Source organism: Myotis nattereri (genome assembly GCF_964212035.1).
Source record: "Myotis nattereri genome assembly, chromosome: 3".
NCBI lineage: Eukaryota > Metazoa > Chordata > Mammalia > Chiroptera > Vespertilionidae > Myotis > Myotis nattereri.
Genome location: NC_138077.1, coordinates 289,311 through 315,504, shown reverse-complemented (window position 1 = coordinate 315,504; position 26,194 = coordinate 289,311). Strand labels below are relative to the sequence as shown.

Here is a 26,194-nt window from a genome sequence, read left to right as displayed (position 1 = left end):
CGAATCGTCATGTAAATATCTGATCTGCAGGATGGTCGTAGGCGACCCCTGTGAAAGGGTCGTTCGACCGCCAAAGGGGTCGCGACCCACAGGTTGAGAACCGCTGGTCTAGTGTAATCTTCGTGAGCAGAGAATGTTGGCAATAATGTCTTCGTCACTAGAATCAGGAAGACTGTACTGACAGGTTTCTAAATTAGTGTTGTGCGTTTGCTAAGCAATTATGCATCTAGTCAATGATCCTGTCAAAATGTCAGTCACCTCCTGCCCAGCCCATTACTGCAGACTGTTTACGCTCGTCCATGAGCAAGTCCTGGTTAACCCGCACGCCAGCGCCTAAGGAGGTGGGTGAGGAACAAACCAGCTCCTGAGGCTGGAGAGGCCCCCGTGGGTCCCTGTGTATCGTTCCTATCGCCCCTTCAGGGACTGGCGGGGGTAGAGCGCCGTGACGGACGGATGGACGGACGGACGGAGGGAACCTGTAACAGTTTCCACACAGCGTATCTCACGGCTGAAACGATAACGTGGTGCGGCCACTTCAGACCGAGGCAGCTGCTCACAGCGACGCGCTGAGCCGCAGGGGCCGCGGCCAGCCCACCCCGGGGCGCACAGCACAGGTCAGCTGGAAGCACGGGTCCACACGACCCAGCACATGGTGAGTGTCTGTAGCAGCAGCAACCCCAGCAGCCCACAGTGCACACACGTCGAATGTCCGTCGCAGATGAAATGGATTAATCAAGTCCGGTCCGTCCGCACACGGAATATTATTCAGAATAAGCAGGGATGAAGGACGATGCAGGGTGCGTGGGTGAACCTGGCAAACGTGGTGCCCCATAAAGCAGCCATTCTCACGGGGCACGGAGGGTCTGACGGCATCTGGGTGTCCCGGACAGGAGCCCACGGGGCCGAGGGCAGTGAGCGCAGCCAGGGGCCGGCGGGAGCCGGGGAGTTGCCGGCTGCTCAAGGGTCCAAGCGTCCTTCCCCTCCCCGCCCCTCCTCTTCCCCTCCTCTTTTCCGGGAGGACAAAGCCCTACCATGGGAGGGTGCTGTGCACCTGGAGACACTTTAATCACAGAACCACCGACGTCACAACGACGCAGCGATTCTCTCACATTCCAAGTCTGCCCTTTAAACACCGTGTTTCCTGGCCAAGTGGGTCTCCTTTGAATAAGATAAAATGCTCTCTCTGGAGCAAAGCGACCTTCACTAATTGCAAATCTAGCGGCAGAGCCGATTGCTGTTTCATGGTGGACATTAAACACTTCCTGTCAAACAGCTCAGGGACCAGTTCCAAGTAAAAGAACGTCTATATCTCACTCCCATGTGTTTCCGTTACAGATACAAAACTGCGTGTAAAAAACTCACACTATTTACTGAAAAAGCATGCGCTCATTTCGTGTTACTATATGTGTAATTATATAAAAATATTCACATGCAAAAAGCCTAGAAATAAAAGCGGATTCAGGAATTGTGTAAAGATGTAAGAAGGCTTAGTAATTTTTTAAAAAAGCTTTCAATAAAATTGCCCTTTTTTTCCCAACAGAAAAGGGAAAAAATGCCAGTAACAGTAAAAGCAGGCTTTTCTCCCGTTGTTGGTGAATAGGCCAGAAGTAATTATTTGAATTAAAGTCACTCTGTGCTGAGTTTATAATTCTAAAAAGAGTTTACCTGTTCAGCACCAGGACTTAAAACAACAGTTACAACCAGCTCTTCCCCGGGCTCTGCCGTCTCCCAAACGGCCCCGGCGCCCCCCGCTGGCGAAGGGAGGAAGCTCAGCCGCAGCCGCAGCAACTCCCATGGGAGCTCCCCCGGGACCCAGGCCCGGCCTGAGCGCTGACCGTCACCGTCACCAGGGCCGGTCTGAGCCCTGACCCTCACCGTCACCAGGGCCGGCCTGAGCGCTGACCGTCACCGTCACCAGGGCCGGCCTGAGCACTGACCCTCACCGTCACCAGGGCCGGCCTGAGCACTGACCCTCACCGTCACCAGGGCCGGCCTGAGCACTGACCCTCACCGTCACCAGGCCCGGCCTGAGCACTGACCCTCACCGTCACCAGGGCCGGCCTGAGCGCTGACCGTCACCGTCACCAGGGCCGGCCTGAGCACTGACCCTCACCGTCACCAGGGCCGGCCTGAGCACTGACCCTCACCGTCACCAGGGCCGGCCTGAGCACTGACCCTCACCGTCACCAGGGCCGGCCTGAGCACTGACCCTCACCGTCACCAGGGCCGGCCTGAGCACTGACCCTCACCGTCACCAGGGCCGGCCTGAGCGCTGACCGTCACCGTCACCAGGCCCGGCCCGAGCCCTGACCCTCACCGTCACCAGGCCCGGCCTGAGCGCTGACCGTCACCGTCACCAGGCCCGGCCTGAGCGCTGACCGTCACCGTCACCAGGGCCGGCCTGAGCGCTGACCGTCACCGTCACCAGAGCCGGCCTGAGCACTGACCGTCACCGTCACCAGAGCCGGCCTGAGCCCTGACCCTCACCGTCACCAGGCCCGGCCCGAGCGCTGACCGTCACCGTCACCAGGGCCGGCCCGAGCGCTGACCGTCACCGTCACCAGGGCCGGCCTGAGCCGTGACCGTCACCGTCACCAGGCCCGGCCTGAGCACTGACCCTCACCGTCACCAGGGCCGGTCTGAGCCCTGACCGTCACCGTCACCAGGGCCGGCCTGAGCCCTGACCCTCACCGTCACCAGGCCCGGCCTGAGCCCTGACCCTCACCGTCACCAGGCCCGGCCTGAGCGCTGACCGTCACCGTCACCAGGGCCGGTCTGAGCACTGACCGTCACCGTCACCAGGGCCGGTCTGAGCCCTGACCGTCACCGTCACCAGGGCCGGCCTGAGCACTGACCGTCACCGTCACCAGAGCCGGCCTGAGCGCTGACCGTCACCGTCACCAGGGCCGGCCCGAGCGCTGACCGTCACCGTCACCAGGGCCGGTCTGAGCCCTGACCCTCACCGTCACCAGGGCCGGCCCGAGCGCTGACCGTCACCGTCACCAGAGCCGGCCTGAGCACTGACCGTCACCGTCACCAGGGCCGGTCTGAGCCCTGACCGTCACCGTCACCAGAGCCGGCCTGAGCGCTGACCGTCACCGTCACCAGAGCCGGCCTGAGCGCTGACCGTCACCGTCACCAGAGCCGGCCTGAGCACTGACCGTCACCGTCACCAGGGCCGGCCCGAGCGCTGACCGTCACCGTCACCAGGCCCGGTCTGAGCCGTGACCCTCACCGTCACCAGGGCCGGCCTGAGCACTGACCGTCACCGTCACCAGGGCCCGGGCAGCCACTGCAGGACGCGACGGGAAGAAACCCTCCTCCAAACATCAGAAAACAGCCCTCCCTGCGGTCGAGCCCATGGGCCACCTTTCCTCGCGTGGAAACAGAGCTCTTTTAGGAAAACAGCTGCTGCCGAATGAGTCTCCGCCTCAGGAAAGCGTTAGTGACACGATGACCCCGGCAACCCTCGCAGGACCCCTTCCTTATCATCACGTGAGCTGTGGCCGTGCTCCGTCCCAGCTCTTCATCTCCGCCTTCACTGCTGATCCTGACTCTATTTTAAATACAGACCAAAGGAATTCCAATAAAGTGTGGACACGGAGGCTGTTACAGTCTCCTGTAAGCTCTGTAAATAACCACTGTAAATCTCTCCCTTTCTCTCTCTCTCTCTCTCTCTCTCTCTCTCTCTCTCTCACACACACACACACACACGCACACACACACACATATATACACACACACATATACACACACACGCACACACACATACACACATGCACACATATACATGCGCACACGCACACGCACACATATACACACACGCACACACGCACACATATACACACACGCACACACGCACACACGCACACAGGAACAGACTTTGCAAAGTCCTCCTGTGACTCACCACTGGTCACGCTATTAATCAGCTTCCTCAGTCCCTTTCTGAGGCTTTTCTCAGGACGCGGCCTGTGTGTAAGGTTCAGTCTGACACCCCAGTTTATGAAAACCCTCAGACTAGAACGAGTCTCCAACGTGTGAGGAGAGAGCGGTGTTTCTGATCTCACAAACGCCTTGAACCCATAACCAGGGTCCAGGTAGGATGTGTGTGAAACACAGAAAGCAACGAGGAAGGAGAGTCCCGGGCCTGCTCAGGGCCTCAGGGTGGGCACGGAGTCCCCACCCAGCCCACACTCCCCCCGCGCCCCGCCCAACCGCCTCCTGGGTCTCCGAAGCGTCCTGACAGCTTCATGAACTCCTGGCTTTGATCTAAACATTAAGTAATAAGTATATAAATGTCTCTCCAGGAAGAGGAAGGGGGGAAGCAGAGAACGAAGGACAATATTTGGACTCACTCAACATGCATGTGTCACTCATCCAACATGAATACGTCACCCCAGCCCTAACCCTCCCCCAGCGGCTTGTCTACCTGCTGTGGGAACCCGCCAGGTAAGCATTCAGCACCCGCCACTCGCAGCCGGAGTGGGTGGGCCTCTGGGCACGTGCACAGGGACAGGCTCCGGGGTGTTTTGGCATTTTTAACTTCCTGAGCTAAAGTGCTTATTAAAAACTTAAGTTTGAGGGAAGAAAGCGCCCTGTTGTCCCTCACTGCTCGCAAAGCACTGACCCTCCAGCGGTGCCACTTGGATCATTTCTGGGACAAACAGGACGGACAGGAAGGTGCCCAGCAACCTCAGAACCCCAGGACGTCAGCCCCCGCCCCCAGCTGAGCCCGCTAAGCCTGGCCCCGCCCACCCCGCCCAGCCCAGCCTGGCCCCACCCAGCCCAGCCTGGCCACGCCCCTCCACTCAGCATGACCCCGCCCAGCTCAGCCTGGCCCGCCCCCAATTCAGCAGGCCCTGCCCAACTCAGCCTGACTCCGCCCAGCTCAGCCTGGCCCCACCCAGCCCAGCCTGGCCCCGCCCAGCTCAGCCTGGCCCCGCCCCTCCACTCAGCATGGCCCCGCCCCTCCACTCAGCATGGCCCCGCCCCTCCACTCAGTATGGCCCCGCCCCTCCACTCAGCCTGGCCCCGCCCCTCCACTCAGCATGGCCCCGCCCCTCCACTCAGCCTGGCCCCGCCCCTCCAGCTCAGCATGGCCCCGCGAAGCAGCCAGGACGGCACCTACTTCCGCTCCTCGAGCAGCGCGATCTCCTTGCGGACCTCGTGGTACTCCTCGGCGATCTGGCAGTGCTGCTTGAAGACCTGCATGGACTCCAGGGAGTCATGTCGGGGCGGCAGAGGCTTGGGGAGCAACAACAAGAAATCAGTCCACGTTCTCGCTTCAGAAGAAACAAGCAGCGCCTGCCCTCCGGATGGTCTTGGGGCGTGGGCGTGAGAACAGCATTGTCAGCAGAATCCTGCTGGTTCTAATGGACCGACACACTCACCTTCCGGAGCCAGTCAGCAGCCCCGGCCGGAGCTGGGACCCCCCACGTCATTCACCCACGGCCGGCGCAGGGCCTGTGTCCGGGGGACTGGCTCTCCCGTCCCGCAGCCCAGGTGGGAGCAGCCGGCCAGGAAGGCTGGCCCCGAGAAATGCACCCGGACTGCCGCCACGAGGGTCTGGGCCGGGAGTGTCTGCAGGACTGGGCCACGTGGAAGACCGGCCCGAGGAAAGGAGGGAGGACCAGGCGGCCAGGAGGGCCGAGCTCCTTGCTCTCCTCCATCCACGAGGCGCAGGCCGGCATGGCGACCTCACCCCCTGACACGTTGAAAAGCCTCGCTTTCCTGAGTTTATAATCGAATTTCTAGTTAGCAACCAGTTATTCAAATCATGCTTTTTAGACACTCGTTAATAGTCTTTTAAGGAGCTTTTTAAATCACCCTTTTCAATTATTTACAGAAAAGTGTTATGTGATATCTGAGAAACAGGAGCTCATTGTTAGCTTTTCCGTCTAATATCCCTTTCTGCGCCGCGGCCTGTACGTGTGAGCTGTGCGTCGGGCTGGTCGTGTGCTCACCTTTTCTGTGTTGGTAACTTGAGAACGAGTGAACTTCTTACTGCTGTGCCTCTCGCTACATTCTGCAAGAACGCAGACTTTTTGGGGTGTCATGGTTAGGGACCCCACTAGGTACAACAGAAATTCTATAGAGTTTCTTGTCTGGTGGATGAATGAGATGACCCTCCTCATTGATCATGAGGCATCTGAGTAGAGATCTTTTAAAAGAAATAAATGTTTGAAATAGATTTGGAGGAAATGTACCTTCCTGTGGAACATGTGTTGTGTCCTAATTAATAGAAAATCTAATAAAAATTACATTATGTAGCATCTTTCCCTATCGTCCATGAGCACACGCGCAGCATGCGCTCAGCCTGTTGAGAAACCCTTTTCTACATAGAAATAAACTGAAAAGTCGGGCCGGGCAGTCCCACAGTACAACTCGCCCTGCCAGAGAAAGCTGTCGCCAGAGGAGTTCAGAACGCCTGGCCCTCCACCTCTGCCCCTGGACTCACCACCTCATCAGTTCTCACCTGTTCCACTGGCACGTTACCAGGGATAACAGCGAGGAGATGAAAGCAATTGACTCTGGGCAGCTGAGCTGTGAGTCAGGGCCCAGGCCTATAGGGATAGCGTGTTGGGAGGCCTGTTGGGACGCCGTGCATCTGTGTCCTGACCTCGCGAAACTCGCCAGCTACACCCGGTTCAGTCAGTAACTTGCCACGTGTAGGAGCCTGACCCTCAAAGTCAGCGGTTACCTACGTGATGGCAACAGATCCCAGGGCTCTGCAGCGACTCATGTGCGCCAGAGGCTACAGACAAGAGCAACCCAAAAAAGGGGGAACTGTCCTTTGTTGCCACAATTTAAAAGGAAAGCTAAAAATGAGACATAATTTTCTTAAGAAGAGAAAGGCCTCTCCCCCCACCCCCCCTTAGCTTTTTATTAACTGGAATTTTTTTCACAGGTTCTTTTATATATATACTAGAGGTCTGGTGCACAAAATTCATGCATGGGGAGTGGGTGTCCCTCAGACCGGCCTACACCCTCTCCAATCTGGGACCCCTTGGGGGATGTCTGTGGGATCGGGACTAAACCGGCAGTCGGACATCCCTCTCACAATCTGGGACTGCTGTCTCTTAACCACTCACCTGCCTGCCTGATCACCCCTAACTGCTCCCCTGCCGGCCTGATTGATGCCTAACTGCTCCCCTGCCAGCCCAATCGCCCCCAACTGCCCTCCCCTGACAGTCTGGTCAGCCCTAACTGCCCTCCCCTGCCAGCCTGGTCACCCCTAACTTCCCTCCCCTACAGGCCTGGTTGCCCCTAACTGCCCTCCCCTACTGGCCATCCTGTGGTGACCATCTTGTAACGACATCGTGCGGCACCACCTAGGCTTTTATTATATGGGATACATACACATATATATATGATTTTTTATTGATTTCAGAGAGGAAGGGAGAGGGATAGATAGAAACATCAATGAAGAGAGAGAATCATGGATCAGCTGCTCCTGCACTCCCCCCACTGGGGATCGAGCCTACAACCTGGGTACGTGCCCTTGACCAGAATCAAACCTGGTCAGCCCGGGCTGATGCTCTATCCACTGAGCCAAACCAGCCAGGGTTCACAGGTTCTTTTTTTATTAGCACTTCTTAATTGTGGAAAATTCAAAGACATAATTATGTGCAGGTAGTGGGACCCTACTGCTAAGGGTATTCGAGGAGAGGGGACGTTTCAGGATATTCAATGTCCTCGTGTGCGCTTAGCAGCATGGCCATGCTACTAACCTATAATCATAAAAGCATAATATGCTAATTAGACCCGATGTCCTTCATGGCAGGCGGGGGCCAAGGCAGAGGCCCGCAGCCGCCGCCGTGGCGGTGGAGGCCGAGCCCCTTGCACAAATTTCATGCATCGGGTCTCTAGTACATAATAATGTTTTAAAGATTTCCCACAGGTAAGAAGCAACACCAATTTTAAAAGCACCAACCAAACATGCTCAGCGTTCCGGGGAGGAAACGTGCCAGGTCCTACGAGCTCCTTCTTCACCCCAACCTGCCCCGTAAACGCCGCACCACACCAAGGCCTCCCAATCTGCGTGAACGCCCTGGAGAGCAAGATCAGTCTTTTAAAGAGAGGACGGGCGTTATCTTGCACAACCCACCACGACATGGTAAAACGATCGTGTGGTTTCGAGGGGCCGAGCGGGGAGGAGCTGCTGTGTAACAGGGAGCGTGTCCGTCTGCAAGAAGAGAAAGGTCTGCAGATGGCTCCACGACAGTGTGAACGTGCTTACTGCCGCCGAGTGCACACTCAGGAGTGGCTGAGATGGTCGCATTGACAATACATGTTTTTTACCAGAATAAAACAGTTAATGCAGCCCGGCCGGCGGGGCTCAGCGGTTGAGCGTCGACCTATGAACCAGGAGGTCGCGGTTTGATTCCCGGTCAGGGCACAGGCCCGGGTTGCGGGCTCCATCCCCAGTGGGGGGTGTGCAGGAGGCAGCTGATCCATGATTCTCTCTCATCATTGATGTTTCTCTCTCTCTCTCCCTCCCTTCCTCTCTGAAACCAATAAAATTTAATGCAAAAAAAGAGTTATCATTAAATCGTCCTGCTGCCCAGCCCATCTCCCAAACTCTGCTGCCGGGAGGCCGTCCGAGGCTCACCTCCATGCACCCGACCTTGCTCCCCGGGAACTTTAACATCAGGAGCCACTAACCCCACGGCTGTCGGACAAGTGCAAGCACCCCCAGCAGGACCCGCTGTGCTCAGGGGCGTTCATATCACCGGACACTCACTCCGCCTGGGAGACTCACCAAAGGATTTCTAAACACATGTTCTTATCCCAGTAGGAATTCTGCTGAATAAGAATAGTAAGATATTTAGGTTTCATACCTGAAATGAAAAGTAGAACCATAGAGTAATGAAATGTGATGCTCTGTATGACATGGGACACTCATTGCTTTGCGATATAATGTGTTTGCGTGTGTGTGTGTGTACGTGACGTGTTTGGGTGTTTGTGTGCTTGTGTTTGTGTGTAGCATCTCAGATCCTCTCTCTTACCTTCTTAGAACCCCTCAGAATAGGAGACACTGTATGACAATTCATGGACAGATCTGCCTGAGGAAATAGATTCCGAAAATCCAAGCACCAGAATCAAGTTTGCACTTTAGACGCGGAGCTACCAGTCAGCTCCCGTCATGGGACATAGAAAACACGGGCACGGGGGAGTTAACCGGCCCCCATGCGTGTCAGATACTGACACGTGTTCGCACTAAAAACTTAAGAGTATCTTAAAGGAAAGCCTGTGGTAACCGGATGAAATAGTCGGTTAACTTCTTGGAATAAGAATTAAGACTTTTATTTTTGCTTCAGTTCTCATTGCTTAATTTTAACTATTCTCATCCGAGAGAGCTTTGTGGTTATTCCAGGCCTGGAGCGAACGAGCAATAAATAAACTCTGTGGGTGAGACTTTCTCGTTGCCGCGGGATTAGGAACAGTTCCTACCTTCTCCACGAGGATGCCACGCCCGCCCACACTCCGGCTGAAGAGTGCGATGCTGCACTCCACGCAGGAGGACCCTGGGAACTGAGAACTTCTTGCCCCTTTAACATCGGGAGCCACTAACCCCACGGCTGCCGGACAGGTGCAAGCACCCTCTGGTCAGCAGGACCCGCTGTGCTCAGGGGCGTTCACATCACCGGACACTCACTCCGCCTGGAGGTTGTGTCCTATATCATACAGAGCAATGAGTGTCCCGTGTCATACAGAGCATCACCTTGCATTGCCCTATGGTTCTACTTTCCATTTCAGGTATGAAACTTAAATATCTTACTATTCTTATTCAGCAGAATTCCTACTGGGATAAGACACGTGTTTCGAAATCCCTTGGTGAGTCTCCCAGGCGGAGTGAGTGTCCGGTGATGTGAACGCCCCTGAGCACAGCGGGTCCTGCTGACCAGAGGGTGCTTGCACCTGTCCGGCAGCCGTGGGGTTATTGGAAGACCCTTGATCGGAAGAGGAAGAGGTGGAGGCAGCCTCACGGACAGCGAGCACGCGGATCACGGACGCTCTGCAGGCCCACCCAGGGCCCCGCAGGGCATCTGCTCTACTCACAACACATCCGGTTCTAAGAAGGTTAAATTAAGACATTCTCCCAACGGCGTCTCCAGCCAACGCGGAGACACTTTTCCAAGGCACAGCCCGGGGTTTGCATGAGGTCAGAGCCCAGGAGGGCACTTCCTCCTGCCCTCCCACCTCCGCCTCCCAGCTGCTGGGACGAGCGCCCAAGGGCTTTAATTACACGCGGTCCCCACCCACTCACCGGACCGATTTAACGAGATGAAGTAACCGAGAAACCGCAGGCTCCTGGTCCAGGAGTGCCAGCCCAGCCACGCCACCCCATCTCGCTGTCCGCCGGCCACGGTGTGGGCAGGCTCCTCCTGAAATGGCCCCGGTCCCTGGACAGGGCCCCGGGGGACAGGCCCCGGCCAAACCTCTCCACAGGGGCAGAGCCAGCTTCAGCGTTTCCGTTTTCCCCTTGGCTCCTTCAAGTGCTGCTGGCCCGTCCACCTTGACAATGTAAGAAGTTAATTTTCCTCCCAGCTTCCCACACAGGAGGTATATTTAGGAAGCTAAATATTCTATGGTTGCCGAGCAGACTTCGTATTTATTCCTTAATTCTCGTGTTACCTTTCATTGGGGGGAGAGGGGCAGAGTGGTTTAAATTTATGTTGCACTTTATTGTTTTTAAATATATTTTTATTGATTTCAGAGAGGAAGGGAGAGGGAGAGATTGCAAGATCAGTGATGAGAGAGAATCATTGATCAGCTAGCTGCCTCCTGCACGCCCCCTACTGGGGACCAAGCCATTGACCAGAATCAAACCCGGGACCCTTCAGTCCGCAGGCCGGTGCTCTGTCCACTGAACAACACTGGCCAAGGCCATGTTGCACTTTAATGACCCCAAATTAACAAGCATAATTTGTTAAAACTAAATGGAAAAAATACTCAGCACTCATTGCAATATTTGAAAATGCTGTTATCTAGAATTTTAATTATTTTTAAAGCATTTTAAGAACTGACGTTTCATAGTATCTGCATGATGGTCAGCGTCGGCACCAGTAGATGTGCGGCGTCTCTATGCCTGATCTAACCCTGGAACGAGTATGTGAGTCATTCCCGTTGGCATAAGCAATGCCAAGGGTGACAACTCCAGGGTGCCTCAAACTTCTCCTACAAGGCACACCCTAATGACCCCTGGGTTTCAGAAAAGAAAAGAAGAAAAAAGGTACCATTCTAAAGCTCCAAAGATCTATATGCTTCCTCTGTGGTCCCAGCAGCCAGAGACACTGGAGGAGACTTTTCAGCATGTTTGAGAGGGAGAAGCAGCCGTTCCCGCCGATGGCTGAGAACCCTGGAGGCTGACTTCCTTTCCGTTTCCCGGTTTCCTTCCCAGCCAGAGGGATCTGTTGATGCAAGACCTGAAGGAAGTGTCCGGAGGGACACTCGGATACAAGATAAGCTAGTGCCCAGCTCGAGCAACGCACTGTTTATTCGTGGAGCTGACCTCAGCTCTGCGCTGACCAGACACTGTCCGAGGAGAGGCCAGGTCAGTGTGTACCGAGACACCTGTCCCTTCGGCTCAGATTCGACGGGAGACTTGGGTGGGGGGTGAGGGAGGGGGAAGACTATTGCTCAATTTGCTTTAAAAAAAGTCGCCTTGTTTTCAAGTCCCTTAAAAGGCGACGGCCTCCGAACTCTATCCCAACTCAAAGCTCCGAAGAGATGCCCCTCTTCCTGCATTTGGCACAGAACTGTGCTTCCGTCACTGCTCCGCTCAGCAAACAGCTCACCAGGGAAGAGAGTGAACATGGACTGAGCCATCATTTTGCCGAGCACCGTGCCAGCGCTGCCGTTCTCACAGCTAATCCCCACAACAGTGACGCGGGCGAGGTATGATCTCCACGTTGCAGTGCCGAGAAGTGAGGCTTAGAGAGGGCGAATAGCATTCATTCCCCGGATCACAGAACTGCTGGGTGTGGAGCTGAGCTCCAATTCCGGCCAATCCATTGCCAAGCCCGCTTCCTACCCGTCCCTGTGATTCCCATCAGCATCCACTCGATGCCCGAGTATAGACACAGATTCCTCATTCCGGTGGTAATAATCAAGACACATTGCAGCTTAGCTTTGGAGCATCTATAGGCCATACCGGGGTCTCCAAAGCATAGCAACGTCATTAGATTTGAAGACAAATTCGGTCCTGATAGGACCCAGTTAAATTCCTGTCCTATCTTTCCAAAGAGAGAGGAGGTCGGTCCTGACCTTTTCCAAATGGAAGGACACAGGGGCCTAAAGACATTTCATTCATTCTTAGAGTGGACATAAGCTGGGCCTTGCATGGTCTAAACTCGCTCTGCCCACACGCGGCCTCTGAGAGGCACGGAGAATTTAGAAACCCATTTCCAGGAAAGGAATCCACACAAAATAGAACCAACCTACCACCTGCCCCTGGGCCGAGGCCCACAGCCCATAAATGAATGTCTTGAAGGGATGTTCATTTTAACACCTACCGTGCCCCAAGCTCTCTTGCCCAACATTCTGCATTAATAGAGACATCAAGAGCAGTGTGGGTCACAGCTATTCTTGCCCGGGGCTGTTTTGAGCTTCTGTGAAAATAGCACCATGAATTTCATGCTCCAGCATGTCCACATTCTTGGCAAAGCAACAGAAAAACCCTGGGGGTCAAACTGGAGGTAGAGCATCCACTGCATAGATATTTTATGGCCGCATTTTGTATGTGGCCACGGAATGTGTAACCGCCATCGGAAAGCCAGAGCAGATTTTATGAGGTTGTTCTATGACCCCCCCTATGATGACCTTGCAAACCAGAAGCAAAAACAACCCTCCACCCATCGAAGCGAGGTAAGCTGCCCACAGGCTCTGCAGCAGGTGACAGGAAGGGAGGCTACCTACAGCAGAATCGCTGTCTGGATTGGCGACTGCATTTAGACCAAAACGGGACCTCCCCCTTCCCAGCGGACATACCAGTCGGCTACACGGCTGTGGCAAGGCTCACACGGGAGCGTGGGTGGGGAACACCCTTGCCCGGCAGCTCCTGTACAGGTGGCACCAAAGCTGAGGGCATTCGGGCGCCAGGGCTGGCATCATTCCTGTTTCTTTTTACATTTCTTTGGTTAATCCTCACCCAAGGATATTTCCCCACTGATTTTTAGAGAGAGTGGAAGGGAAGGAGGAGGGGGAGAGAGAGAGAGAGAGCATCAACGTGAGAGCGACACGATTGGTCGCCTCCCCCCCACCCCCGCACACCCCGACCGGGGCTGGGGATCGAACCTGCAACCCAGGTACCTGCCCTTGACCGGGAATTGAACCCACAACCCCCTGGTCCAGGGGCCAATGCTCTAACCACTGAGAAACACCAGTCGGCCAATAAAATAGCTTTGGATGACAGTGAAATAAAGCAGAAAAGACGGTGGCGGGGACCAGTAGATGGTGATAATCGTGCAGCCCCAGCCAGACCACCAGCAGCTGACACAGCCCGAGGCCCAGCAGGAGCGTGTGCAGTGTGAGCACACGGATGGAAACGCAGATGGAGCCGGTGAAAAGAGAGGAAGGGGGGATGTGTGGACACCAGGAAGCAGCGGGGGCAGCAGATCCCGCCGGGGACGAGAGGAGAGGGAGGCGGGCGCTGGGTGCAGGGACAGAGAAGTCTTCCGACAGCGAGTGTGCGACCCCTGGGGTGACCCCCACGTCCTGGGCGACCTGCGGCATCTCTACCCCCGACAGGGCCCTGCCGAGCACTTCCTGCCGGGCAGAGACCGTGCGGGGCCGGGCGGGAGATGCGGCTCCTCCAGGGGCCCCACAGGCACCGCCAGCGTCCAGGTTCCCAGCTCGGGGCACAGGCTCCGAGGGGAGAACGGCCGAGAAAGGGGACACCAGCGTGTGACACGGGGCCACCCGTCTTCCTGCTGCCAAGGGCGATGGGTCCCCAACTCCAGTGCCTCCAGGGACCAGGCCAGCCACAGCGGGGACGGCGCTGGGTGCGAGGAAACACCGGGTCTGCTGGGAACTGGAGGTTGCAGCCCCTCCAAGGGCTTCCAGACGCAACGTTTAGGGAAAGTACGCGGTGGCTGTGCACGTGCGGGTGTGAGCCTGGGCAGCCGCGTAGTGACCTGTGCCATGACCTCGACCTGTGCGATGACCTGTGACCTGTGCAATGACCTTGACCTGTGCGATGACCTGCGGCCTGTGCCATGACCTGTGACCTGTGCGATGACCTGCGGCCTGTGTGATGACCTGTGACCTGTGCGATGACCTGTGACCTGTGCAATGATCTGTGACCTGTGTAATGACCTGCGGCCTGTGCGATGACCTGTGGCCTGTGTAATGACCTGCGGCCTGTGCGATGACCTGTGACCTGTGCGATGACCTGTGACCTGTGCAATGACCTCGACCTGTGCGATGACCTGCGACCTGTGCAATGACCTCGACCTGTGCGATGACCTGTGGCCTGTGCGATGACCTGTGACCTGTGCGATGACCTGTGACCTGTGCAATGACCTGTGACCTGTGCGATGACCTGTGACCTGTGCAATGACCTGTGACCTGTGTAATGACCTGTGACCTGTGTAATGACCTGCGGCCTGTGCGATGACCTGTGGCCTGTGTAATGACCTGCGGCCTGTGCGATGACCTGCGGCCTGTGCAATGACCTGTGACCTGTGCGATGACGTGTGTAATCACCCGTGACCTGTGCTGTGACCTGTGATGTGGACGTCTGGCCCGAGGCCAGTGTCCAGCTTTCTAGGCCAAACCTCATCCCAGAGCCGAGTTTGCCTGGAGTCACTCCCTAGCGTCTAGAGCGTGGTTCTCAACCTTCCTGATGCCGCGGCCCTTTAATACCGTTCCTCATGCTGTGGTGACCCCCAATTTCATTGTGACAAATTGAACATCATTAAAGCATAGTGATTCATCACAAAAACAGTATGTGATTATAGATGTGTTTTCCGATGGTCTTAGGCGACCCCTGTGAAAGGGTCGTTCGATCCCCAAAGGGTCGCGACCCACAGGTTGAGAACCGCTGGTCTAGAGAGAAGCAAAGGGCCCTAAGTCAGCGCCTTTCCAACCACTCGGCGCATTGAACTGGGCGTCTCCAATGGATCCTCCGCGACGATGATCACAACATCGTCCTCATGGTCACACCAGACAGGGTTCTAAGCTTCACTTAGTAACGATGTTCTAATCTATTGGAAGCCGTCAGAGACCCGGGAGGCGGGAGGGCGGAGCAAGGACGAGGATGCTGAGGTCGCCTCCCCGGTACCGTCGTTTACTAAGTCACCGGCCCAGACAGAGGGGAGTGGACGGCGTTCCTGGCCCAGGGCCCCTCCCCTCCCCCCAGCACAGGAGCCGCCCCTTTGCGCGTCCCGACCGGCTGGTGCTAGGGTCACAGGCAGGCCGTGCACCTGGGCCTGGCCCTCGGTCTGCCTCCCAGGCCCCTGCCCAGCTCTGTGCTGAAGCCGAGAAGGGAGGAGGATGCGGGAGAGCCCTCACCTGCAGCTGCTGGTCTAGTTCCGGGAAGAGCAGCGAGGGGTCCTCCGGGGGGGCGCCATCTGGAAGGAAAATCAGACTTTCACTCTGGACCCTTCCTCTCCCGGCGGCTGAGCCATCGGCACCAATACCCCACTAGTCGCTCCCTCATTGGAGACGGACAGGGCGCAGAGGACAGCAGTACTCACGGCCAACACACACAGAAGGATCCAGCCACCGGGCCGACACCAGCATTTTGCAAACGCCTCTGGTTGTTCCCCAGTGAAGAAGGGCTCTGGCCCTGGCTGGTGGCTCATTGGTTAGAGTGTCAGCCAGAGGGGTGGAGGGTTGCTTCCCGGTCCAGCACACCTACCTGGTTTGCAGGTTTGATGCCGGGCCCTGGGAATCCACCAATCAATGTGTCTCTCTCATATCGATATTTTTCTCTCTCCCCCCTCCTCCCTCCCTTTCACTCTCTCTAAAAAATTAACTGGAAAAGTATCCTCTGATGAGGATTAACGAAAAGAACAGCCGGCCGGCGTGGCTCAGTGGTGGAGCCTCCACCTATGAACCACGAGGTCACGGTTCGATTCCCGGTCAGGGTTCATGCCAGGGTTGTGGGCTCCATCCCCAGGGTGGGGCGTGCGGGAGGCAGCCAACCAATGATTCTCTTTCATCAATGGTTTATCTCTCTCTCCCTCTCCTTCTCTCTCTAAAACAGCGGTTCTCAACCTGTGGGTCGCGACCCCTTTGGTGGTCGAATGACCCTTTCACAGGGGTCGCCTAAGACCATCCCGCATATCAGATATTTACATCACGATTCATAACAGTAGCAACATGACAGTTATGAAGTAGCAACGAAAATAATGTTATGATTGGGTCACAACATGAGGAACTGTATTTGAAGGGCCAGAAGGTTGAGAACCACTGCTCTAAAACTACAGAAAAATCAGTAAAAACAAACATTTTGGGGAAAAAAGAATTCACTTTTATAGCCAAGAAAATAGCAAATTCCCAGTGTGCCTCAGAATCGGCGAAGCCCCTGACAGAAATCTACATCCTGGTTCAGTCTCAGCGCAGGGCACGTCTGCGTGACCACACTGACGAGCTCGCAGCGAGTAGAGGCTCAGCCTCGGGCTGCTAGGGGAGCCTGATTAGTTGATGGAGAAATAAATACAGAATTGGTATTTTACAAGCAGAATAAACGTCAGACTTTAGTTTCAAAAGTGCATCAAGTTGGATTAATCCAAGCAGGAAGTGGCCGCGGCAACGAGAAAACCCAAGACAGATGTGAGGAGGCGAGCCAGCCGGGTGCCTCCCGGGCCATCTGCTGCCTTGGCACCCCGGCCGCCGGCAGCGCCAGGGCCTGGAGCCGCCCGCTGCACCCGCGGTGATGTGTGGCCTGTTTACTCTCAAACAGTGGCTGCCTTCTCCAACTGGTTTTAAAAATAGGCAAATCTGCTAAAAGCGGAACGGTGAGTCACAGGCCGGGCCGGCAGGGAGGAGGGAGATGACTCAGCCCCGGGGACACAGCTGCGCGGACACTTGGCTGAGCTCGGGGACCTTGGCCGGCGGCGCTGGACCGGCTCCTGAGAGCCGCGAGCCCGGCCGCGATGCCGGAAGCCAAGGTGGCCTGTACAGTAGCCATCGGAGCCTCCCCACCCCCGCCAACTTCCCTTTTTTTAAAAAAAAGAAAAGCAGCTCCCGGGTTTGTTTAGCAAAATCGGATGCAAGTGTATTTGATTAACGCTTATTTATTTACCTGATTCTCATCATGGATGTCTCTCTCTCCCTCTCCCTTCCTCTCTGAAATCAATAAAAACATATTTTTTTAAAAAAATTATGTATTTGCCAAATATCGACGGAATGCCGCGCCGGGCTCTAGGCTACACGGGCCAGTCGCCTTATCCTAGTTTCACGTGTCGAGGAAACAGTCCGAGGCTTCCTTTCGAGAGGGTGCCGGGGGCTGGCGGGACATGCCAGGGCCCAGGAAACTGCTGAGGGTGAGCCCCGAAGGAGAGACTAAAGAGGGGCGTTTCCCAAGCAGGTGTCCGCTGCCCGTGGGCAGCCGCGATGGACTAGTCCAGGCACTTAAAACGGAGCTCGCTCGTTGCACCTCCGCGGCACCCTCCGCCCTGTGCCCGGGAGGCCTCTGGCCTCTGAGCAGCTGCCGGCTGTTCTGTTCCTTAGACCGCCGTTCGCTGCCTCTCTCCCTGAACCGAGGAAGTGGGACCTGGGTCTGCCGCGGCCGGAGGCACAGAGCGGCGTCTGGACCGTCCTCTGGTGCAGAGGCGGGGGTGTCCCGCCGGGCTCTCCCCGCGCCCCTGCCTTCCTCCCCTCTGGCCCATGACCCCGCGGCACACACGCTGGCCGTCTCGAGCCCCAGCAGTTTTCCCCGAACGCTGGAATCGTGTCACCAGCACCCTCGTGACAGAGAGAACACTTAACACTCGATTCACAAGACAAGCGTGGCCCTGGGCCAGAAGCGAGTCCATTTGTTGGATAAACGTACTTTGTCGATAAAAACACACACTAAGAAGTCCTCGCTGCTGTGTCCTTATTTCCTGTTTTCCATCTGAGAGGTGAAAACTCCGTCAAAACCAGGCCAGGTGTGCACACCTGGTCTGAGCCCCTGTTCTGGACGGCATCCCGGCCGGACTCCCCCCACCGGGGCCCCCATCCCAGGCACAATCGGGGGCTGGGCCAGGAGACCCAATCCACACACAGGAGAGCCCGGGGGAGCCAGCTCGGGGGACAGCCCACCTCCTTCCCATCCCAGCCAGGAGCCTGAGGGCCACCTGCTCAGACTCCATCCCATCTGCCTGCATGTCCCGGCGGGGGCAGCCGCCCACGGGGCCCTCGGGCCAGGTGGGCCCAGGCAGGTGGCATGCTTTGCCCACAGCGTCTGCAACTCCTCACCATCTCCGACCAGGAGCCCTCAGGACTGCACGGCCCCCAGACCCTGCAGCTGGTCCTGTGGGCAGTTTGGCCCGAGCTGGTGGCCGGAGACCGTCCTTCAGGGACACACACACTCACAGGCCAGCGGGTGAGGGCCGTGGCGACGTGCCCAGGCTCACGCACACACGTTCCTGGGGACGTTCGCCTCTGAAGGCCCTGACCGCTGGGGCACAGCGGGTCAGTGCAACATACAGTGGGCAGGCCGGCACGGGAGATCGTCGGCTCTTCAGGTGGTGAACGTGGAGTATCAGCGTGACCTCTTTGAGACACAGTTTTCCCTTCCGCTAAATGGGCGCGATACTCCCTGTCCCGGGAACTAGATGCCAGTAAAGGGATCAGACATCCATCACTTATCCCACAGCCGGGAGCCTAGAAAATAACCAGTAATAATAATAATAACAATAATAAATGCTTAATATGATCAAGTTTAGCTTCCATACCATCACCACAAGTCGGACAAAAGGGGTAATGGTGTGTGTGCGTGCGTGCGCTCGGCCCACGGTGGCTGACGCGCCCTCCTTCCTCCTCCGAATCACAGAGAACAGAAAGCCCTGCCTCCTGGGCTCCAGGCCAGTGAAGGGACATCGCCCTGGGCCTGGGGTGAACTTTCTTTATTTAAATCTCAACGTAGAACGGTCTCCCTGTTACTCTCCTATCAAAGCAAACACTTTCTATATGAAATATTGCCCCCAATTTAACTGATGCACAAAAGGACTTCGGGCACTTTCATTTTAAATCCAAATTGAGATTAATGTTTTATTTATAGAAATAAAGTAAGTGCTATAAGGCTGCCAACCCACGTTAATAATATATCAAACAACTTTCTTTAAAGGTCTGGGTGCCTGGCTTCCCATGAGAGCATCAGGTCGCTTTGAAACACATCAAAGGCTCTTTTCCATCTCTGTTTCCTGCTCACTAAGCATCAGAGATGTGAATTCTTTACGCCACACTAGGTTTCCAGCTGCATAAAATCAAAAGTATCGATACAGGGACCAATGGGGCTATCGATATGGAGACAGATATGGATACCGGCAGAGACGTGGCTGACACTGGCAGACTGCCAATTCTTTATCGTTAATGTTAATATTAGTCGTCATGTGGCCTCAGCCAGGGCCTGGCACTGTCAGGCCAACAAGGCTGAGCGTCAAACAGGCCGCGGTGTTTGCCCCGGGAACCGGGTCAGGTTTGAGCACAGGTTTCTCATTTCTTAGGAGCAGCCACCTGGTCGCCATTATTGCTGCTATCACTTTGTGATCAATTGTCCTTCTGCAAGAATATTTTTGCTAATTTAGCTCAGCACATACTTGCCCAGAAACACCTGCTTCAAGAGCCCCGTGGAAGTTGTTCACCATCAAATGAAATTTACCTCTACGTCCCCTCTTCTTCCTCTAAAAACATATCAGAACTGACCTTCCTCCGCCACCCGCCACAGCTCTCAGGAGCATTCGTGTGTCTCTCTTTTATTTTTTAAATGTTTTCATTGATGTCAGAGAGGAAGGGAGAGGGAGAGACGGGTAGAAACATCAAGGATGAGAGAGAACCATGGATCGGCTGCCTCCTGCACACCCCACACCAGGTATCGAGCCCAGAATCCGGGTCTGTGTCCTTGACGGGAATCGAACCGTGACCTCCTGGTTCAGAGGTCGATGATGCCCAACCACTGACCCACACTGGCCAGGCCGGGCTTCTCTTTTATGACGGGGACCCACCTCCAAATGGGCCGAGTCCCTTTTCAATGCTATTTGTTGGCTGCCATTTGAGGCAAGTTACTTACCCTCCCTGAGCCCACTGTCCCCATCCGTAAAACGGGTATAACAACACGGTCCTCCTGGGCCAGAGAGGCTCGGGAAATGGCCGGTCACTTCCCACCATTCAGCCCTCGCTCCGGGGGACGAGGGTTTTAGTGTTTATGGAACCCATCCTGCTCTTCCTGACCAGGTTTCTCCCAGAGCGGCCGCACCTGCTCTGTCATCACAGGCCCCCGCTCTCTGCCTCAAGAAACCCAGAGGGAGGGTCGTGCCCCGCCCTCTCGCCGCCTCGCCCACCTGGGGCAGATCTGGGAGCGTAGAAACGAAGTAAAGGTCAGATCAGGGACCAGGGGGAGCAGGGACACCACAGCCCCCAGCTGGCTAACTGGCCCCTCGTTGTCCCTGGCCACTGGTCCTGAGCCTCTGCCTTGACCGCGGGTGACGGGTGAGATGCAGGTGCAGGGACAGCTGAGACGGAATCTGCGGGAAGCACGTGTAGACGCCTCCCCTGCACAGGGCGAACGCGAGTCTCACAGCTGCCAATCATCTCACACATCTCACCAAACACTCAGTTCCGCAAGTGCAGTGACTTACACAAAATCAAAACCATTGTGATGGAAATAGGTCTAAAGCCCTGCCTTGCTGAGGCTAGAGTCCTATGTTCTTAATCTCTACCCCAGTTCATCTCAGAGAAACGTGACGGGGAGGAGGACGGGGAGGAGGGGGAGGAGGAGGAGGAGGGGGAGGAGGGGGAGGAGGGGGAGGAGGGGGAGGGGGGGAGGGGGAGGAGGGGGAGAGGGAGGGGGAGAGGGAGGAGGAGGAGGAGGGGGAGGAGGGGGAGGAGGGGGAGAGGGAGGAGGAGGAGGAGGGGGAGGAGGGGGAGGAGGGGGAGGGGGGGAGGAGGGGAGGGGGAGGAGGAGGGAGAGGAGGAGGAGGAGGAGGGGGAGGGGGAGGGAAGGGAGGGGAGGGGGAGGGGGAGGGGGAGGAAGAAAAACAGACCTGACATGGCGGAGGGAAGGAGCCCTGAATGAGGCTCCTAGGAAATGAGTCCTTTCCCCGTGGACTCTGCTGACTCCTCAACAGTAAGTTCAAGGCCATGAACAGCTCCCCACAGCCCCCCTCGGTGCCCACGTCCTGACAGTCTGGGTGCTCCCCTGAACTCGGGGGGTGTGCGCCACACGCACTGGAATCCAAAGGGCAGCACAGCGTGAGGAGGGCAGAGCTGCCCGGCGTGACCTGCACACCCCTGGCCCGGCAAGTCCCAGGGCGCCCCCACTATGCGCCAAGCCTCTTCCCGCGCAGCCAGGCCCTGCACACGCCAGGCTGCAGACACGGCTCCCATCTGGGCGGGACCCTTCTGACGGGGCTCTCGGGCGCCTGTTTGGAGAAAGGTGGGCAGACGCCAGCTCCTGCCCGGGCGCCCGCGTGAGAAGGTGCCTTTGGAGGTGGGCGCTGCGGGTCAGGGACTTCAGGGGCCCAGCTGCTTGGGCGGCATCATTTGGGGATGGGCCTGTCCCTCTTCAGTCATTGCTGGTCACAGTGTCACCCACAGGCAGCTCGGGAGGAAAGAGGGGTGACGGGAGATGACAGGTCGGTGGATGGAGTGGCAGAGAAGCAACCAGCCCTCAAAAGACAGGTCTAGGTGGCCACGCTGTTTGCACCTAGGCCTACATGTCATATGTGTGTACATGTGTACACGTGTGTGCACACATACGTAACATATACACCATAGCAGGGGTCCCCAAACATGTGCACACACTTTCACAGCTGATACCTCAATTTTGAAAGTGAAATGTATTTTAATGAACACTGCCTTTAGAGTTATTCCAAGTGTGTGTGTTCATTGGGGGGACGTCCTACGTATGACACGTACGGATACGACACTGCCCGAGGGCGACAGGTGACACGCTGGGCATACACGCCTCCCAATGTCACCACTGTGACCACACCCCAGGTCCGTGTCAAAGGGGGTGCGATTCCAGGTGTGTGAAGAGTCCCTGAGGGGAGTGTGACAGGGAGCTCTGTGCAGGCGGCCTCGCCTCAACCTCGCCACCTGGAGAAGGCCGCCTGGCCTGCCCACGCACCAGCCACCTCACCTGCCCATGCACCACCCCGCCTCACCTCACCTGCCCACGCACCAGCCACCTCACCTGCCCATACACCACCCCGCCTCACCTCACCTGCCCACGCACCAGCCACCTCACCTGCCCACACACCACCCTGCCTCACCTCACCTGCCCACACACCACCCCGCCTCACCTCACCTGCCCACGCACCAGCCACCTCACCTGCCCACACACCACCCCGCCTCACCTGCCCATGCCTCACCCCGACTCGCCTCCCCACCCCTTCCTCCGCGCGTGGGAACCCCCGGCAGCTCAGCTGCAGGGGACGCTGCTGGAGCTGAGACCGAGATCGCGATGTTTTCAACAGACTGAGCACCGACCCGCGTGGCTGTGGTCGGAAAGGGCAGCCCATGACTCTCTGACAGAAGAAAGCTGACGTGGGGAAGGAAGAAAAGAAGAGAAAATGGACTAAAATGACCCAAGAATGAGAGACGGGGAAGCCACCCAGCCGGGACCTGATGGAGGTCAGGAGGTCAAGGTCAGCGGGCTCCCTGCACAAGCGTGGGGGGGAGGGGCGTGGGGAGCGGGAGGGGACGGAGGACGCACCTGAGGCCTGGCCGAGGCTGAAGGCGATGCGCACGGGCCGATCCGCAGGAACCCTGGCGGTGCTGAGCATGTGGGCGCCGGAGCCGCGGCCGTCCCCCGGGTCTTCCAGCTGCGGGGACAAGAGGCTTCGTCACGCCCAGGTCTCTGCCACCCTCGGGGCCTTGGGGGGGCATCGTCACGCCCAGGTCTCTGCCACCCTCGGGGCCTTGGCAGGTGGGGGGGGCATCGTCACGCCCAGGTCTCTGCCACCCGCGGGGCCTTGGCAGGGGGGTGGGGGGGCGCGTGGTGAAGCGTCGCTTTCTTATTGTAAAGACGGCCCAGTCCCCGGCCTTCCTTCGCTGCATCCAGTGTCCCGGCCCCACTGCAAGTCCTCTCTGGCCTCACGATGCTCTGTGTAACACACACCTAGAGTGACACACACAGGACTCCATCGCACCCTGTCACACGGACCAGCCAGCCCTGGCCCTCCAGGTCTTGCACCTCGTTTTTAATTGAGGGGAGAAGTCTCAGGGCAGGGGGCGGTCGCCGTTAGACTGGGCTCGCTTCCCACGCTCCAAGGTCTGTGGGGTGTGAATGACTGATCAGGAGGCAAAGGATAAGCATGGGGATCCTTTGAAGAGTAACAAGGGCTGTTGTAAAATATCCCGCAGGCATCGCATGAACAGCGTGTGCGTCACACACCGGACTCGCTCCTGTGACCTGCCAGCATCTCTGAGGTTGCGTGTCTTCGCCTGCAGGGCTCAAAACACAAAACCTGCACCCGTCCTCCTGATGTTCTACCTCACCCATGAAATGACCATTTAATTAACGAACGAGGGCAGGACGAACAGGAAAATAGCCCACAGATGAGAGGGGCTCAGGTGGGCAAGCACATTTGTCACAATAAGATCATTTGCCCAAATACATCCAAGCCGAGGTGTGTGGTCGCTTTGGTTCACTGGCACCAGGAAAAGATGTTGTTATAAACATCGGGGTTCCTTAAATACATATATTTAACTTCTTCTGTTTTCAGTCATGTTTCCCCTAAACCCTCTGCTTTCCTTCCCATGTAGACAGCAAACCAAAAAGCACTGAAGGATATTTTAAGGAAAATGTCTCCAAAAATGGCAAAATATAAATCATCGTTCAGCGCCCTTCGCGGGGTTCTGGGAACCGCGTCGGCAGAGCACTTTCTCACAGGAAGGGCCCTGAGTCTTTCCCATAACTTTTCTCCACCTAAAAATAGTGCCTGAACATTGGGTTTGTTTTCACAATTATTTATAGAGCCAAAGAGAAGGCGTACATATGTGCGTGTGTGAGAGACGTAACCTACACGGAACCGTCTCGCCCGGAATCTGGAAAGAAAACAGGCTTTTTTCCACCTTGTTTAGCTTTGGGGGGAAAACACCAACTGCTTATCACGAAGCTAGAATCACACTTGGCCCATTCGATTCGCACTGCAGAGAGCGATGGCTCCCAGGGCACCCAAGTCCTGTCCTTCTACGTTAGAAAGGGTGGGGACATGAAGCACCCAACTTGGGGACAGGGTGGCAGGAATCGGTTTCTCGACCCGGGAGCGTTTCCTCTGAGCCCTGACGTTCCCTCCTGTGCAGCCCGGTCTGCCTGGAATCCAGCGTCTTGTTAGCCACCTGCTCCCGGGAGCAGAACAGACCGTCTCACATTTAACAAAACAAACTGTAAAACTCCCTGGACCTTGTGGCTGAAAGAAAAAGTCACGGTCCGCAGGCCACAGCATCACCGCGTCTAAGGATGCGCAGCTGGGCTCCCTCCTGGCCGGGGCTCCCAGTGCGTCCTGCACCAGGGAGTCCGCCCAGCTCTGTGGCTTCCAGAGATGGGAAGGGAGGGGACACACAGACACACAGGCCTTCTCCCCGCACGACGGAGACATCTGTGCCTCCAGGGTGGCGGCGGCCAAGTCGGGGACACGGTGTGGACCAGGGGCCGAGAGCAGATGCCTTCCCATCCCGCCTCGGCCGGCAGAGCTCGGGCAGCCGGCTGGGCCCCGCCCGGTGCGCGGGGGCACACCTGTTCCTTACCTCACTCGGCGGGGTGTGTGCCCTCGTGTAATCCAGGGCAGCGCTGCTGGCCGCCCGGCGCCTTTGTGCACAGACTCCGAGCCCTGCACCTGCCGCGGCCACTGTGGTCTGAGCAGCAGCGACAGCTGCCCGCGGCTCCGCTACCTGCTGTCCCAGACCCGTGTCCCCCGGGCCTCCTGTTCCGCTCCCGCTGCCACCCCTCCTGCCCTCGCCTCCCCGACAGCGGGGATGCGGTCATGCTTCTAGAAAAAGCAGGGCGGGTGCAGCCCTCCTCCTGTCAGAGGCATTGATGAACAGCGACTGCGGAGAGGCCAAATGCTCGAACTCATTAGTCCTGGCAAACCTAAAATACAAGCAGGCTTGCGTCACACGACAGGAATGTCTTCAGCGTGGCCCAATCCGGCCTGGCTGTGCCCGCGAACTGGCACACACAGTGTGACCCCAGTCGGCAGGAACGCCCTGGGGCAGCACCAGGCACCCAGCCCACTCGCGGCCACAGGCCCACGCTCAGATGGCAACAGCCAGGAGCCCCGTTACCAAGGTGGGGTTTGAGCCTGGCCAGCGTGGCTCAGTGGTTGAGCATCGACCTACGAACCAGGCGGTCACGGTGCGATTCCCAGTCAGGGCACAGGCCCGGGTTGCAGGTTCCATCCCCAGAGGGGAGCGTGCAGGAGGCAGCCGATCAATGGTTCTCTCTCATCATTGATGTTTCTCTCTCTGTCCCTCTCCCTTCCTCTCTGACATCAATAAAAACAAATTAAAAACAACAAAACAAACGCCCTAACCGGTTTGGCTCAGTGGATGGAGCGTCGGCCTGCGGACTGAAGGGTCCCAGGTTCGATTCCGGTTGAGGGCATGTACCTGGGTTGTGGGCACATCCCCAGTAGGGTGTGTGCAGGAGGCAGCTGATCGATGTTTCTCTCTCATCAATGTTTCCAACTCTCTATCCCTCTCCCTTCCTCTCTAAAAAATCATAAAATATATTTAAAGAAACAAACAACAAACAAACAAGGAGCCTGCACACCTGTTAGGAAGGCTGACCTCGAGTGCGACACCGCCCCCCGCTGGGGGGACGTGGAGCAGCAGGAATGTGCGTTCCCGGGCGGGGATGCAGATGGCACTGACCCTGAGACGGGTCGTGGTTTCCCAGGAGGAAACACTGACCGCGGGACCCAGCGGCCATGCTCCTGGCTGCTCACCCAGAGGAGCTGGCCGGCAGGAGCTCACAGACCTGCCCGGAGCCTGTGCCGCTGCACTAACCACAGCCGTCCTGGAGGCAGCCCTGCCC

General features: G+C 56.9%; 1 protein-coding gene across 2 annotated transcripts in view; it reads right to left on the bottom strand.

Annotated features, from left to right (window-relative positions):
• Positions 1–25,210, bottom strand: part of MAP3K7CL (MAP3K7 C-terminal like) — a 30,174-nt gene extending 4,964 nt beyond the window's left edge. The window contains exons 1-4 of one of the 2 annotated variants that reach the window (XM_081088369.1): positions 24,907–25,210; positions 22,871–22,979; positions 15,517–15,575; positions 5,129–5,244 (exon numbers count right to left, since the gene is read on the bottom strand). In XM_081088369.1, coding sequence (XP_080944495.1) covers positions 5,129–5,244; positions 15,517–15,575; positions 22,871–22,940 — 245 coding nt within the window. In that variant the 5' untranslated portion in view covers positions 22,941–22,979; positions 24,907–25,210. The remainder of the gene's footprint in view (positions 1–5,128; positions 5,245–15,516; positions 15,576–22,870; positions 22,980–24,906) is intronic. The other variant, XM_081088370.1, reaches the window with a different exon arrangement.
• Positions 25,211–26,194: the final 984 nt, after the last annotated feature.